Source organism: Sciurus vulgaris, assembly GCF_902686455.1.
Source record: "Sciurus vulgaris genome assembly, chromosome: 6".
Taxonomy (NCBI): domain Eukaryota; kingdom Metazoa; phylum Chordata; class Mammalia; order Rodentia; family Sciuridae; genus Sciurus; species Sciurus vulgaris.
The window spans coordinates 105,519,213-105,536,789 of NC_136466.1; the positions used below are offsets into that span (position 1 = coordinate 105,519,213).

Genomic DNA, 17,577 nt, shown 5'->3' on the forward strand with positions numbered 1-17,577 from the left:
TTCAAAAAAGGGGACATTCTATTTACCATATTAGGCCATGCCTTTGGAAGTTTTAAATGTTTTCATGTGAATCCCATTATGAAATTATTTTCTAGACTTCCATTAGCTATAAAATATATTTATTACAAAACAGATGGGTTTTTTATGTTGTTTTATTTTAGATACTTCTAGAGAAGCCCTTCCTATAGCATCTCATAACTGAATATTGCCTTTTATTTACCCCAGAATCCTTTCACTGGTTATTGTGATAACACTACATGTACTTAGAAGTGCAGATAATTTTTTCAAGATACTTATTTCAATTCCTTTTGAATGTATACCTAGAAGTAGGATTGCTGGATCATATGACAGTTCAATTTTAGTTTTCTGAGAAAACTCCGTACTGATTTCCCTTTTCACTTTTTTCCACAGTTGTACAGTATTATATTTTGTTCTATGGATTTATAATCCATAATTTATCCAAGCAATCTCCTGCTGTTGAATAGCTGAATCATTTCCAGTATTTTTCTCCTTTAAAAATCTGCAATGAAAAACTTCATACTGCTTTATTTCTTAAGTGTATAGATTTATCTATAGCATAAATTCTCAGAAGTAAAAATACTGGGTTACAAGGTAAAATGAATTGATAATTTTGCCTCCCATAAAGTTACACTGATTTATATTCATGCCAATGATATATAAGAGAGCCTGTTTACCCACAGATTTGCCAATAGAGTGTATTCACTGTACATTCTATAAATATAAAATAATTAAATAAAAATTTAAATATTTCTTATTCCATCATTAGAACACAAAGTATAGTTTTTTAATATTTCAAAACATTCTTAGAAAGAATGGGACACTAATTCTTTTAAAGTTAGAGTGCCTACACTCCTCTATCATCACATTCATATACTGTCTTTGAGAAAAATAATGTCAGGAATGATGTGAATATTTTATGTGCCTACATTCTTTGTTAAAATTTTAGTTCAGTTTGATAATTATTGATATTTACTAGTCTGTTTGAAAAGCATAAATAAAAAACCATGTTTATAAAATTTAGTTATGCAGTTATATTTTTTGAATAAAAATTAGTATGAATTTAATATGAATCCCCAAACTTCTCAGTTGTCTAGTGACAATGATTTAAAACTATGTAAAAATTAAAACAGAAAAGAGAGCAGTAATCACAAGCTCACCACTTTAAATACACAATTTAAAATAGAAATGCCTAGGCAATTCTGTGGTCCCTAGTTGTGAGTGTGTCAAATTTGCTAGTTAAGATTAGCCCTGGATCATCAATGATTATTACCATCATTTATTAACTTGAAGCTCTTCAAGGTGCTTTGTAAATTTGTGGCATTAATTTTCTAGCAAATATAGATGATCATAGGTGTCAATATTAAACCATTTGGATTGAATTTTGGCCCTGCCATGCTGGTTGTGTGACCTTGAGTAAATTAATCTCTTTAAGGCTTAGTATTTTTACATATAAAATAATGCTAAGAGAAGCAGCTACTTCTTCATAGTGTACCTCTTCAGAGTGAAAATTAAAGTGGGTAATGCTTATAAAGAACTTATAAGAGTGTGTAATATCGAGCATGCCTTCAATTAAAAGTAAATGTTTACATGCTTTGACTTAGGGTTCTTTCCAATATTGTGCTACACTTGTAATCTTTCATTTTTAAAAATATCTATTTAAGTGTCTTCACTTAGTTCAGTGGTGGAGCACTTGTCTAGCATGCACATGCCCATATAACACATTTGAAAATTCAGATTAGCTGGGTGCATACCTGTAATCCCTGTTATTTGGGGCCCTTGGTTCAATCCCAGAAGCACACACACACACACACACACACACACACACACACACACACACACACACACACAAATACATACTTACATATACTTTAAAAAACAAAACCCCACACAATCAGATGTCACACAAGCCTTATCTGTGAAACCTGAGAGACTGAAGTTGCACATAGGATTCTTTGACTGCGGATCTAGTATTCTTGGTCTCTGGTTTTCAAACTGAATTCTGTAGAACCTTAAGATTCTAAGGAGGTTCTTTAAGGGTTTGCAAATGTTTGATTAGAATTTTGCATTAAAACTGATTTAGAAAACAATCAGAACTTCCTCTCCTTTTATTCTTTTGAGGTACTTGGTGTTGAACCTAGGACTTCGCACATACTAGGCAAGTGTTCTACCTCTGAATTACATCCAGCCCTTTTTATTTTGAGATAGGGTCTTGATAAGTTGCCAAGACTGTCTTCCAATTTGCAATCCTGCCTCAGCCTCCCAAGTAACTGGCATTATAGGTGTGCACCAGCTAATCTGAATTTTCAAATGTGTTATATAGGCATATCCTAGAGGCCACCAACAAATTGATATTTGTATTGCCAGATAATTAATTTTTGTTCAAACCTCAGAATACAGCTTCCCATACCTTGTGTTTAAAGACTATCCAGAAAATGAAGCTATTAACTACCTGTCAGAATGTGGATGAATCAGAATGTTTTCTACACTTCACAGTCAAAACAAATCCATACATAAGATACATAGTAAGGCTATCTCCTTACTCCTTACTTAATACCTGATTTCATATTTGGACCAATCAAAACACCCCCTGTTCTTGCAGACCGATTTACTAAAATTGTATTCTATAATTTGATACTATAAAACAGCATCATATGATTTTGTCTGATAGCCAGGAGCTGAGGCACACGCCTGTAATCCCAGCAGCTGGGGAGGCTGAGGTAGGAGGATCACAAGATCATGGCCAGCCTCAGCAACTTAGCAAGACCCTATGCAACTTGGATAGAACCTGTCTCAAAAGCTGATGATGTAGTTCAGCAGCAAAGCATCTGGGATTCAGTCACCAGTACCAAAAAGGAAAGACAGAATAGTGTTAGGTAAATAAAACATACCACATAGTCATAATGCTTCTCTTGAAAACATCCACATTACAATATGAAGTTCACAGATACTTTTTTTTTTTAAAGCATTCTTTTTTTTTTTTTTAACCTTTATTGTTTATTTATTTTTATGTGGTGCTGAAAATTGAACCCAGTGCCTCACACGTGCTAGGCAAGCCCTCTACCACTGAGCCACAGCCCCAGCCCCCCACAGGTACTTTTAATGTATGTCTACATTAAGGTGATAACGTACCATTTGTTTGTTTATATATTTATTTATCTATTTATTTATTTTTGCAGTATTGGGGGTTGAACCCAGAAGTGCTCTACCACTGAGGCACATTCTCAGTCATTTCTATTTTTTTTTTTTTTTTATGTTGAGGTAGGGCCTTGCTAAGTTGCCCAGATAAGTCTTGAACTTGTGATCCTCCTGCCTCAGACTTTATGCCCTTTAAAAGAACAATTTTCACAAACAAATTTAGTGTTCAGAAAACACTGTTGGAAAGTTTTAAATGTGTCTGTAAGTGATATCAGAATATTTGGAATACAGTGACTTGTTAAATTACCATTCTCTTTTCTTCCTCGGAAGACTCTTCTTTAAAAAAGAAGCTGACACCGGGCATGATGGCACAGGGCCTGTAATCCCATAAACTTGGGAGGCTAAGGCGGATTGAAAGTTCAAGGTCAGCTTCAGCAACTTAGTGAGGCCCTAAGCAACTAAAGAGAGACCCTAACCCAAAATAAAAAGGGCTGGGACTGTAGCTCAGTAGTAAAGTGCCTCAGGTTCAATCCCTGGTATCCCTGGTACCAAAAAACAAAACAAAACAAAACAAAACAAAACAAAAAAACCCAGCAGTAGTTGACTTAAAAATATATTAATATATTGGCCAGTATTTTATTGTTAATGGAATATTATAAGAAAAACAACAAAAATGTTAAATAGTAATGTAGTAATGTTGAAAAATGATTTTGTAAATATTATATCCATTTAAGATATGTAAAACTTTAGATGGTTAATTTTATTGAAGTTCTTAATTAACAGTCTTAGATTTCTAAAAATTTTCTTTTGATTATTTAGATATAACAATTGACATCAGCCCAAAGTTAGCAAAAGGTGCATAAACCGTTCTCCCTGAGGTTGGGGATATAGCTGTTGGTAGAGTGTCTACCTCACATTCACAAAGCCCTGGGTTCAATCCCCAGCACCCCCCAAAAACAAAAGAAAACAATCTCTCCCTCTGATACATGTATTAGAACATAGTTTATTCATTTTAATTTCCATATTGTTACTTTTCATAAATATACCTAAATTTAGTCATTCCTTTCTCATAGATATTAAGGTTTTCCTTCCACACTATTGCAATGTTGTGAAAATATTCTTTTATCTACTTTTACACATCTACTAAAGTTCCTCTAGGATTTATAAATGCAAGTAGAATTGCTGGACTATAAAATCATAGTATTTTCTTTCTTTCCTTAAAATGTTTTCATTCTAAAATAGATTAAATACACAAAGGGTACTATATGATGCCTCTATATCATTTAAAGAATGATATTTAAAGAATTTAAAATCTTTCAAGAATAACAAAGTCATCAGTGTACCTACTGTCCTGTTTAATAATACATGGATTATTAAGACATCATAAAAAGTACTTTTTAACACTTAAAAATAATGAGAATGAACGTATTTTTTATTGACATTTGAAATCCGAAAATCACAAGCAGCACCCATTGCAGAACACAAAAGGAAGTTTGTGATTTTTAATATGTTCTTGAGAAAATAAAAAGATAAACACACTTTGCAATTAACTTGAAAAAATCAAGAAATTTAAAAAACACTAAATTTCATACGGAATATCAAGGAACCCAAGTAGTGAAAACAATCTTAGAAAAAAAATTGGAGGCCTCACATTTCCAGATTTTATTTTTTATTATTTATGTATTTATTTATTTATTTATTTATTATTATATTTTGTTACCAGGAGTTGAAGCTGGGAGTGTTTAACCATTAAGCCACAGCCCAGACTTTTTATGTTTCATTTTGAGATAGAATCTCACTAAGTTGCTTAGGGCCTTGCTATGTTGCTGAGGCTGGCTTTCAACTTGCAATCCTCCTGCCTCAGCTTCCCAAGCCGCTGGGATTACAGGCATGCACTACCACACCCAACCCAGATTTTAAGACGTGCTACAAATAACAGTAATCAAGATGATCTGGTGGTAGGCTGGAGCTGTAGCTCAATGGTAGAGCACTTGTCTAGCATGTGTGAGGCACTGGGTTTGATCCTCAGCACCACATTGAAAATAAATAAATAAATAAATTTTCTTTTTAAAAATTATTTTTGTTCTAATTAGTTATACCTGACAGTAGAATATATTTATGCATTTTGATAGATCATACATAAATTGAATATAATTTTTTATTTTTCTTATTGTACATATTGTAGGATCACATTGGTCATGCAGTCATATATGTACATGAGGTATCCTTCCTACCCCCATACCCTTTTTCCTCCCTTCACCCCCCCACCTAATCTAAAGTAACTCTTCTTCCCTAGCACCACATTCCCCCTTATTGTGAATTAGAATCCTCATATCAGAGAAAACATTTGGGCTTTGGTTTGGGGAGTTTGGCTTATTTCACTTAGCATGATATTCTCCAAATCCATCCATTTACCAGCAAATGTCATAATTTCATTCTTCTTTAAAGCTGAGTAATATTCCATAATATATTATGGAATATTATGTATATGTATATATACATATTATGGAATATGTATGTATATAATATATTATGGAAATTTATAATTTATATTATGGAATATATATAATATATATTATGGAATATATATATATATAACTTTTCTTTATTCATTCATCTGTTGAAGGGCACCTAGGTTGACTCTATAATTTGTGAGCTGAGCTGCTATAAACATTGATGTGGCTGCATTACTGTAGTATGCTGATTTTAAGTTCTTTGGGTATAAACTGAGGAGTGGGATAGCTGGGTCAAATGGTGGGTCCATTCCAGGTTTTCTGAGGAATCTCCATTCTGCTTTCCAGAGTGACTACACCAATTTGCAACTCCACCAGCAATGTATAAGTGTGCCTTTTTCCCCACACCCTTGTCAACATTTATTGTTGCTTATATTCTTAATAATTGCCATTCTAAGCAATTATTGGAGTGAGATGAAATCTTAGAGTAGTTTCAATTTGCATTTCTCTAATTGCTAGAGATGGTAAACATTTTGTCATGTTTGTTGATTGATTGTATATCTTCTGTGAAGTGTCTGCTCAGTTCCTTGACCCATTTTTTGATTGGGTTATTTGGTTTTTTGGTGTTAAGTTTGATGGTATGGTGGTAATGGCATAAACGCCAACACATAGACCAATAGAACGGAATAGAGAGACCTAAAATAAGGCCCTGCATATGCAGTACAGGGTCTTTGACAAGAGTACCAAGACTGCACTATGGGAAAAAAGTCTCTTTAATAAATGGTGTTTAATAAATGGTGTTGCATATATGCACAAGAATGAAGTTGGATCCTTACCTTACATCATGTACACGAGTTAACTCAAAATGAATTAAAGTTCTATATTTTGGGAGGATCAAGGGCTCAACCATTCAGCTACTTTCCCAGTCCTCAAAGATCTAAATGTAAGAATTCAAATTATAAAATTTATAGAAGAAAATAAAGGGGAAAATCTTTAGGACATTGGATTTGGCAGTGATTATTTGGATAAGACACCCAAAACACAGGCAATAAAAGCAAACGTACACAAATGGGTCTACCTCAAACTTTAAAACTATACATATCAAGGGAAGCAATTAATAGAGTGAAAAGGCTACTTATGGGATTGGAGAAAATGTACGAAAATCACATATGTGAGAGGAGTTAATATCCAGTATATATAAGAGATTTCTACAAATTCAACAAAAAATAATACAACTAAAAAAACAATGGGTGAGGGCCGGGGCTGTAGCTCAGTGGTAGAGCACTTACCTGGCATGTGTGAGGCACTTTGATCCTCAGCACCACATAAAAATAAATAAATAAAGGTATTGTGTCCATCCACAATTAAAAGTATTTAAACAAAATGGGTGAAGGAATTGAATACACACAATTCTCTAAAGAATATATGAAAAATGGTCCAATAAGTATATGGAAAGATTACAACATTATAATCACAAGAGAAATGCAAATTGAAGCCATAGTGACATACTACCATATATCCATTAGGTAGTAATGGATAAAAAGAAAACAGTGTGTTTGCAAGGATGCAGAGAAATTGAGCTGCTGCTGAGACTATCAAATAATGTAGCCACTGTGGAAAACAGTTCCTCAAAAAATTAAAAATAGGATTACCATATGATCTACAAATCTCATTTCTGTATATATATCCAAAACAACTCAACGTGAAATTCTGAGGAGAGATTGCATACCCATGCTTACTGGAACATTATTCACAAGCATCAAGAGAGAGAAACAACACAAATGTTGATAAATGAATGGATAAAGAAAATGTGGTATATGCAGGCAAAGAAATATTGTGCAGTCTCCAAAAGAAAAAAATCTGGCAACATGCAACAGCATGAATGAGCCTGAAGGACATTATACTAAGTGAAATCAGTCATGAAAGGCAAACACTGTATGGTCTCATTTGTATCAAGTATCCGAAGTAGCCAAAATCGTAGAAACAGAAAGTAGAGAGGTGGTTACCAAGGACCAGGAGAGAAAGGAGGGATAATTAATGTTTAATGGGTATAAAGTGTAAGTTTGGCAAGATGAGAAAGTTCTAGAGATCTGTTACACAATATGAATATACTTAGCACTACGGAGCTGTACACTTGAAAATGGTTAAGTTTGCAAATTTATTGTTAGGTATTTTCTACCACAATAAAAAAAAAAAATTCTCTGCTATGCAGAAACTAATCCAAAACAAGGGGCGGGGGCAAAAAATAGAAGAAAGATCAGTGGGGAACATAAAGGGGAATGAAAGGAAGGGAGGAAGGATGGGATGGGGAAAGATAGTGAAATGAATCTGACTCAACTTTCCTGTGTACATGTTTGAATATACCACAGTGAATCGCACCATCATGTAATGTACATCCACAAGACACTAAATTAAAAAAAAACAAACTATAAAGAATAGAAATATCAGTGGAATAAAGGGAAGGAAGAGGCGAAGGGAAGAGGGTAGGGAAAGGGGAAGTGTTAGGGGCAGAATTAGAACAAAAAAATAAAAGAAACTTTAATTTTCAAAAGAAGAAAGAAAAGAAAGAAAGAGCAATACTGACATGAAGACACTCTTTCTTGCTGAATGTGAATAAGGAAGGATTTTTCTCTGATGCTGCTGGCATTCATCTTGGGAAAGCAGGTTGAAAGAAAACTGGGATTTTAGTGACATTGTTGAACGAATAAATCAAATCTTCAGAGAGAGAGAGAGTATTGAGAAAGCACAACAAAAGGAAAATCAAGATGAAAACAAAGATCATTGAAATGGAACACTAAAAAATCAGAAAGAATATTAATGAAGCCAAAATCTGGGTTTAGGAAAAAATTAATGAACTTTGGGCAACTTAGAAATACCCTATCTCAAATATTTTTAAAAATGGGTTGGGGGTGTACCTCAGTGGTAGAACACTTGCCTAGTATTCGTGAGACCCTGGTTCAATCCCCAGTACCCTCCCACACACATTAAAGATTAATAGGCTAGATCAAGAAAAAAAGATACAAATAAAGAAAACCTGGAGCCAGGTGTTGTAGCTCATGCCTTATTGCAATCTCAGCAATTCAGGAGGCTAAGGCAGGAGGATCTTGAGTTCAAAGCCAGCCTTGGCAACCTAGCAAGGCTCTAAGCAACTTAGTGAGACCCTGTCTCAAAATAAAAAAGCAAAAAGGGGTGGGGATGTGGCTCAGAGGTTAAATGCCCTTGGATTCAATCCCTGGTACGGAAATCCTCATGATCATTAATCATCATCATCATCATTATCATCCTTAAAATCAAAATAGAATGCACATATCAGGATCTAGTTCCTCATAAACTGAAGCTTTATAATAGACTAGTGCCAACCAAAATGATGTATACTTTCCTGTGAGAGAAGATTTAATTAAATATGGATTAGAGGTTAGTGGCTTCCTCTGAAAGACTGTAACTGTTAGAAAAGAAAAACACTCAACCACCAACTGTGATGCTCCAGTGAAAATCTTTGCCTGCGGTCTTTGCTTGTGGTAAGAGATATTTTAAAATGATTTTTCTATGTTGGTCAGGTTTGTAGAACATTGTAATAATAACAACAATATTGATAATGTGATGATGATGATAATGATAATCCTCTATTTCACTCTGATTCAAGATATCTACCTCCTTTATGTAGTGCTTTACTTTCTTTTTACTTTCAACTTATAAATAACCCCAACTTTTGGACGTGTGCTTGGGTGATTTGCTATTGTGGTCCAAAAGAAAGTTATTCTCTGCCTTGTAAAAGAAACAATTAGGGCCCAGGAAAATCAGGAGCTAGTCGCCTCCCTACTGTGCAATTCTTCTTTTAATCTTGTCACCTTTACTTACTTACTTATATATTCATTTATTGGTACTAGGGATTGACCCCAGGGACACTTACCACTGAACTACATCCCCAACAACTCCCGCCCTCTTCTTTTTTAATTTTTTATGTTGAAATATGATCTTGCTGAGTATCTTAGGGTCTTGCTAAATTGCTAAGGCTGGTCTCAAACTTGCAATTCTCCTGCCTCAGCCTCGAGACTCACTGGGATTACAGGCGTGTGCCACTATTCCTGACTTCTTTGTTTTTAATATAAAGTGTTTCAGACTTCTCTGATTGGAAAGGTTAAAAAGATTCTGAAAGCATAGACATGCAAAAAGGACTTGAAAATATTCATAATTGTAGAATCCTTGAACCTAAATGCCAGGATGAATCCCTCTGTCTGTATCAATTCCAGATAAGTCAAAGAAATTAATGTGAAACAAAAAAATTAACATGATTTTAGAAGACTTATCAGGTGCTTGTTCTTATTAAAATATTATCAAGAGCTTTTATTTGAGGAACAGCTAAGTCTTGTTAGGAAAAGCCTCACAGATTCACTTTGAAAATCAGGACTCTTTAACTCACCATTGTGAAGAATTTATTGATAAAAATGTGACAAAGAAGTTTGTATGAATTTCCCCTTCTTCCTAAAAGGATTATTTCTTACTATTGCTTTGGACAGGAGGATACTGATAATATGAATGGACATCTAAAATTTCTAAAAATATGGTTTGATTTTTATTGAAATTTGACCCTTGAATAAAGAGAAAATGTAGTAGTAAATAATGTGGGACTAACCTACTGTGCTTATGAAAAAAAAAGGAGTTACAAATAAACATTATCTTCTGCCTCAAAAAAAAAAAAAAAAGTAGGACTAATAGTTGGTCTATACTGATTCTTGTTCCAAATTTTCATTGACATGCTCCAGATTTTTAGTGATTTCACACAGTAACTGTTTCACTGTCAATAAATGATGGCTTAAACCTCCTTCCAGAAATAAAACATATCACTCCAAGTAAATTTTATATTAGATGCAGTGATACGACAGTTTATTATCAACTGCGACTCACCTGAATTAACTTTAAAATGCCTTGCTTTTAGAAATTTTCATTTACTTTTTTTTTTTTTTTTTTTTTTCCGGTACTGGGGATCAAACTCAGGGCCTTGTGCTTGTGAAGCAAGCACTCTACAAGCTGAGCTATCTCCCCAGCCCTATATGTTGTTTAATTAAATAAAACTATAAATGTGACCTTGAAGTAGGAGAACAATTTTATGATAGCAGAGGTTGTGCTGTATATGAAGCCTAATTAAAAACCATTTTTATCAATAATTTCATTCCTGATAATATATGAACCATCTATATAGCACAGTATGTAAATGAATTGCACAACATTAATCAAGGTGGTTGGAAAATTAGGTGGATAGTTTCAATTTGAGGGAAAGACAGATGGAAAGAAAAGTATGATCCTTTCATTATCCCAAATACTGCTTAATTGGAAATCTCTTTTACTTAGGGCTGCAATAATTTTAAAAAATTGTTGGCTACTAGATTATTGGTAGTAACAATAATGTTGCAAATTCCATACATGGGAAAGAAAAATTGACTTATGGAGAAGAGAACAGAATTTCAGATTGTCTTTTCTGCATGTCAAAATTTTTTATGCCTTATGCTACAATCATAATAGGACATGTGGTGAAGAATGTTTTTTTGTTTTAAATCATCTTGATTTTGTACTAAATGCACTCATGAGGCTATTGGATCAGAGAGGCAGATTATTATGACTTAAACATAATTGTTCTGGGTCCCCTTGTCCCAAGTCTTAATCCTGGGGATATGTAAGAAGAACCAGATGTCATCCTGTGATGGGTGTGTACTGTAAGAGAGGGATTCTGAGAGAATGAGTCTGGGCTTGTATATGAAGAGAAAGGCAGCTGTCTGCCTCCTCTTCAAAAAGGAGAAAGAGAAAAAAACTTTGCTCCTTGAAGGTAAGGTGGAACCATCCTGAGTTCTTGATCCAAGTCTTAAGAATATAAGTAGGCACTGTGGCACATGCCTGTAATCCCAGCGACTCCAGAGGCTGAGGCAGGAGAATCACTAGTTTGTAGCCAGCAACTCAGTGAGACCCTGTTTCAAAATAAAAAATAATAAATAAAGAGGTCTGAGAATGTAGCTTAGTGGGAGAGTGCCCCCAGGTTCAATTCCTAGGACCAGGAAAGAAAGGAAGGAAGGAAGAAGGAAGGAAGTTAGGAAGTTAGGAAGTAAGGAAGGAAGGAAGGAAGGAAGGAAGGGAGAAAGAAGGGAGAGAAAGAATATAATAAATTTGTCCAGGGCAGAGAAGACAGTGTGTTCAGCTTCACAACCCAGACCTGTCTCCAAGTTCCCAGGCTTTATCCCCAAAAACACACATCTCTGAAATGATGTAAATTTTGAATGCTCACTAACTATATGTAGTTACCTTCTTGAGCTTGGTTTTAGTCCAAAAATCTCTCATTTCCTTTAAATTTACTGAGAAAATTCTAATTATGCAGAAGCACAAATATTTCTCTTTATATCCTAAGTCTTGTGAAATTAATTCTTCCTTCTGAATGAGCACATGATTGCCCAACTAAAGATCCCATTTCCTAATCACTTTCAGACAGATGTGACCATGTGACTGAGTTCTCATCACTGGAAAATTTTGTTTCTGGTACGAAGCTACGTGCAAACTAATATTAAAACCATGAACTCTCTTATGTTTTCTGTGTTATGCAACAAATGTTACATATTGCGTATTTCTGGGTTTCTCCAAAAACTTTATAAATTTTGTACTTCCTTTGTCAGTTTGTTGTGGTAGCATGAGTGCCTCAGTTAGTTGGAGAATTAACCATTTAACATTTGACAGATAAGTGACACTGACAGAATTTGGTCTGGCAATGTATATGAACAACTTACATATGAAAAGCAATTATTTGGTTCAGCCATGTTGTAGTTATTCACTTCACATTCCTCCCATGTGAAATTTCTGTTGGAAATGGAGAACAAAGTCTGGGAGAGCACTCATTTTCTTGAATGAGAAAAAAATGAGGATTAGTGGAGTGACCAAATGGGCTTTTCCCACACATGGTGACCAATTCTTTTAGCTTTCCCTTATTGATGTCATCTTTATTCCTGAAGGATGTCTTCATGGGGTAAAATAATTCCATCTTAACATTTCTTTTCACTTAAATAATTCTGGCTTAACATTTCTTTTCGTTTGGTTCTTAAAAGATACTTCCTTTGGCCTCCATGATTTCTAAAGAACAATTTACTATCGTTTGGATCATTGTTCCTCTATATCAAATTTTTTCTCTTTGGCTGCTTTAAACATTTTTCCTTTGTCTTTAGGGATCAGAGATTTCATTATGAACTGGGCATGTTGGCGTATGCCTATAATCCCAGCGTCTCGGGAGGCTGAGGCAGGAGGATTGAAAGTCCAAAGTCAGCCTCAGCAATTTAGTGAGGTGCTAAGCAACTCAGTGAGACCTTGTCTCTAAATAAAATACAAAAAAGGGCTGGGATGTGGCTCAGTGTTTGAGTGCCCCTGAGTTCAATCCCCAGTACCAAAAAAATAAAATAAAAAATTAATTATGAACATATTGAATTTTTTTTGAGGATATACTATTTAGAGTTTTTAACTTAGTGTATTTTTCAGTTTTATAATTTTCATTTATGTCTCCTTTATGTCTTTTATTCTTTCAATTCAAGTGTTTGTAATTGCTCATTGAAGCTTTTTATGATGATACTCTAAAATCCTCGTTGGATAATTCCAATATATATGTAATTCCATTGTTGGCAACTGTTAAGTTTTTTTCTGATTCAAGTTGAGACTTTCCTAGTTCTTGATATGATGAGGGCTTTCTCTCTATTGTATCCTAGACATTTCGGGCATTAAGTTACGGGACCCTGGATCTTAGTGATTCTTCTATTAGGCCTCTGCTGAGTCTCTGCCAGCAGGGGAAAGCGTAGGAATCAAGGCTGCCCATGTAGCATCCACTGGCAGTGCGCTGCACTGGGGGAGGTGGAGGACTGGAAGGGTGCCTTGATACCCTCGGGTGGAGGGTGGAATTCTGTCTGAGCTCTGTACCATTCCAGAAAAGCAGGGGAGGGATGCTTCATTACCACCTGGCAAGGAAGCACGTCTAGACTCTCCACTCAACTTTTGCCAAGGGGGTAGTATAGGTGTAATGTTTTCCATGCAATTTGGCTGCATTAGGGCAGTTTGGGTCAAAGTTTCTATCTGACCAGCCTGTCCCTTTCCTCATCTTTTGGCAAAAGGAAACAGGCTTTATGGAGGACATTTTTTTGTCTTCATACATTAGAATTCCTAGGTGATGGGCTCCTCCAGCATCCAGCTCAGCACCCAGGAATTCATCACCATGTTGTTAAGGAACATGGGTCTCAGGGTTCCTGGCCACTCCACCTTCTCTCCATCTCTCAGAGTCTTGGGTCTGTGTTACATATAATATCCAGGGTTTCTAGCTTCCTTAGAAGAACAGGGGGAAATACATCTGCTCCATCTTTTCTGGAACCAGAAGTTCACCTCCCTTAGAAGACGATATTAGCCACCGCCCCCACCCCACTGCCATTTTTCCCAATTGGGGAAGTAGAACTTTTCCAGCAAGAAACCAAAATCTAGGGCTGGGGATATAGCTCAGGGTAAAGCACAAGGCCATGGGTACAATCCTTAGCACAGCAAAAAAAAAAAAAAAAAAAAAATCCAGAAACACTTCCATTCCTCTAAACAAGTAGAGGGGTCTTTCCTCAAGGGCTGCTGCTGCCCAGTATACCCACAGCTCACTAGCTGAGAATCAAGGGAGGAACTTTAAAGTAGAACTAGGAGGTAGGCGGGAAAACAATTTGTTCATGGGTAGTTAATGAGTATTTTTCTTTTTTTTTAAACTCCACCATATCCCACACTTCAGTATATGAATGTGTTTCAGTAGAAACATTCAGAAAGTGAGCTTTAGATCATCACAATTAGAGCATTGTATATTCTGCCCCCCAGGACATCCCCTCCCCCAGATAATGATTAAAGAAAAAAAACTTTCCTTTTTATTCTGCTTTTTATTTAGATCTTAACTGGTCCTATAACTTCTCTTTCTTGGTTAAAGTGTCATAAGATCTCTATGACCACAAAAACCAAGCAGATTGTAAAGTTATAACTTGATGTTGACACGGCGGTCATTAGTGATTGAACATAACTGCCGAAGTAGTGACTAACGTGCTCATCTTCTTATTATGACTCTTTCTGGACCGAATCAGAAGATCTATCTAGGCTTGATGATCAGTGATGCCTGAAAGTGGAGGGTTAGGAGTAGTTTTCTGAAGATTTGCCTTTTTTATCCTGCTTTTGTTGTTGTTGTTGATTTCCTATCTCAAGCTGCTGGCCGGCCTCTTTTTTCTTAGACCTTTTGCAATATGATTATTGAGCTGGTTATTACGAGCTTTCTTATTAAGACAAACATCCAGGCTTCTGGAGACTCCGATTTTTTTCTGAACTATACCTCCTGTTTCTTGCGTGTTCTCCTTATTAGTTTCTACTTGCTCTGCTTCCCATGTCTTCCGTTTTTTCATGCTCTGCTTGGGGTATATCTGGTTCAGCTTCTCCAGTGGACTTTCCTCTTGGTGCTGATGGAGTTCCTTGAGGAGCTCCACTCTCTTCTGTAAGATTTGGCATTCGTTGTCCAACAAAGCTGCAATCAAGTGCAGAGAATAGGTGTCGTGGTTCAGTTTCTTCACTTGCTCTTCCAGCTCATTCTTAATGGACACCTGATTATTTGGTTCCGATTTGAGAACAGCTTGATTATTTTTAAGACTGTCTCTTCTGTCTTTCTGGGATTTCTGATAGGACTGTATGAGTCCGTGGAGCTCGGAATGTTGCTTACTCCAGTGTTCTGCTTCTTGTAGTAATTGTTCCATGTTGTTCAGAAGTTTAATATTTTCTTCTTTAGCATGAGGGGATCCATACTTTCCTTCTTCCTCACTTGTTTGGGTTTCATTAAGGACTCTTTTTTCTTCTGAACAATTTGCCAAATCCCTTACAGAAACTTGTACCTTGTTCTTGGGACTCTGGTTCTCACAGACCACCTCCTGTTTCTTTGCCTTCTGTTCTTCCTCTGGAACTGAATTACTGAGCAGGTTTTTCAATAGCGTTTTATTTGTTTTGCCAAATCCTCTGATTTTTTCTGTAAGTCCTAACACATCCTCAGAAATAATGGTTTCCTCAGAAGTTTCCTTTGCTTCTGTGATCTTCTCTTCAAAGCCTGTCACAATGTTAAGAATATCTCCAAGTTCTCTTATGAGATTTTCAAACGTCTCTGCAGTCTGTGGTCCTGTTAAAATTTGTCTATCTTTTATTAGGGAAGGAGGGGAGCCCCAGCATGAAGAGGGAAGTGATCCAATTTCGAATAAAGCAATAGTAATCCCAGAGTTCAGAATCTGTTCATGAAGAGTCGGAGTAGGATCACAGGCTTGGGAGGGGGTAGACGTCTCAGCTGAGCTCTCAGAGCTGGCCATCAGTGCGTGAGGAAAGCAGAAAACTTTAGTGATTCCAGGAAGGACAGGTGACAATCTTCTGTGCAAATGGGTGGAGAACGTGGAACCAAGCAGAAGTTAGGAATCAGAGTTAAGGACTGAAACTGAGGAGATGATGTTTACTTGGAAGGTGACATCTCAGACAGCCTGGGGGGGGAGGGGGTGGGAGAGGGGACCAGGAGCTGGGGCTCCATCTCTCCTTTCCTAGCTTTCTGGTATTTATTCCCTGACCCTGGCGACCAGGCCTTTATTCTGTCACTGTACCATTGTGGCCTATCCCCAGCTTCTCTCTCCTTTGTGTCACAATGGAAACCTCTTTAACTCCTGCCTAGTGACTTATGCATCAAAATCAACCTTGAGCTACTCCTACTACCCACCAAAGAAAGATCTCTGTACCAGTCCTCACCTCCTAACTGCTAGGTTCCCATTCACCTCTTCTCACTGCACTACAGTCACTTCCTCACCTCACCAGTCCTCCCGGCCCAGCCTCAATCTGCAGCAGGTTTGTGTCTTTCCAAGGGCCTGGCTAAGCTAAGTCCCCCAGGAATCTCCCCATTCTTTTACAACCTGGAGTCCTATTGTTCTAGTAGCAATAAAAGAGATACATAACAGAACCCTGAAAATGCTACATCTTTTTGTGATTTTAGGGAAATAATGTCAGGAATCACTCTGTAAATATTCTACTTCAGTGAGAAGGGGTTTTCTGAATGGGTCTTTAGCAACACAAATACAAACTGGGAATTTTCTGGGCTTTTTGAAATACAGCATCCTGTAACAGGCCTGATGAAGACCCTGTCTCAAGAAAAGGGCAGGGGGCAGCTGGGATGTAGCTCAGTGGTAGAGCACCTTTGGGTTCAATCCCTAGCCATCAGAAAAAATAAAACTGAAAGTTACTTTTCACAGTAAGTGGTTAAAATAAGATTTATTCTAAAGTGTTTGAAACAACTAAATCCAATTGTGGATTATATAAAAGTAATGAAATAATTTGAAACCTACTGTATTCTTTTTTTTTTTTTTTTTTTTTTTTTTTTTTTTTTTTTTTGTCTCAGGACCTTGAGAATATTAAGTTCAAAGAAAGCATTCCTTGGGTGAGACTTTTTCTTGGCCTTCAACATCTTGCTACCAAACACTCTACTGCCTACACATTTGCTTCCAATTTTAAGGAAAAATTCATACTTCATTTTTTTCCCCTTACAGAAGAGAAATTAATGTTTGTTTGTTTTTCCACAACTACCAACTCATGTTGACTTTGGTTTCCCTGAGCCTCATGTTCATCTTCAGCCAGTGGGGCTCAGAGCCAGGGCCACTGCCCACCCACACCAACAGTGCTGGGCTGGCTGGCTGCTCACTCTCTTTCTCCCTCCCTCCTTCCTTTCCTCCCTTCCTTCTTTTTTCACTGCTGGGGGTCCCACCCAGGGCTTCACACATGCTAGACAAGTGCTCTCCCACTGAGCTGCACCCCAACCCCTGGGTTTTCCTTTTATTTGAAGAAAGAGCACTTTTTCTATCCCACATGGGGATGTCCCAGAGGCCAGCACTGCCCTACTTTCATCTTGAAGGGGTCAACTTTGTTGTTACCT

General features: G+C 36.5%; 1 protein-coding gene across 1 annotated transcript; it reads right to left on the bottom strand.

Annotated features, from left to right (window-relative positions):
* Positions 1 to 14,833: 14,833 nt before the first annotated feature.
* Positions 14,834 to 15,979, bottom strand: SPZ1 (spermatogenic leucine zipper 1; the record flags this gene model as incomplete). The annotated part of the gene is made up of 1 exon (XM_079145165.1): positions 14,834 to 15,979. The coding sequence occupies one exon, from the start codon at positions 15,977 to 15,979 to the stop codon at positions 14,834 to 14,836; it is 1,146 nt and encodes a 381-aa protein (XP_079001291.1).
* Between the last annotated feature and the right edge of the window lie 1,598 nt (positions 15,980 to 17,577).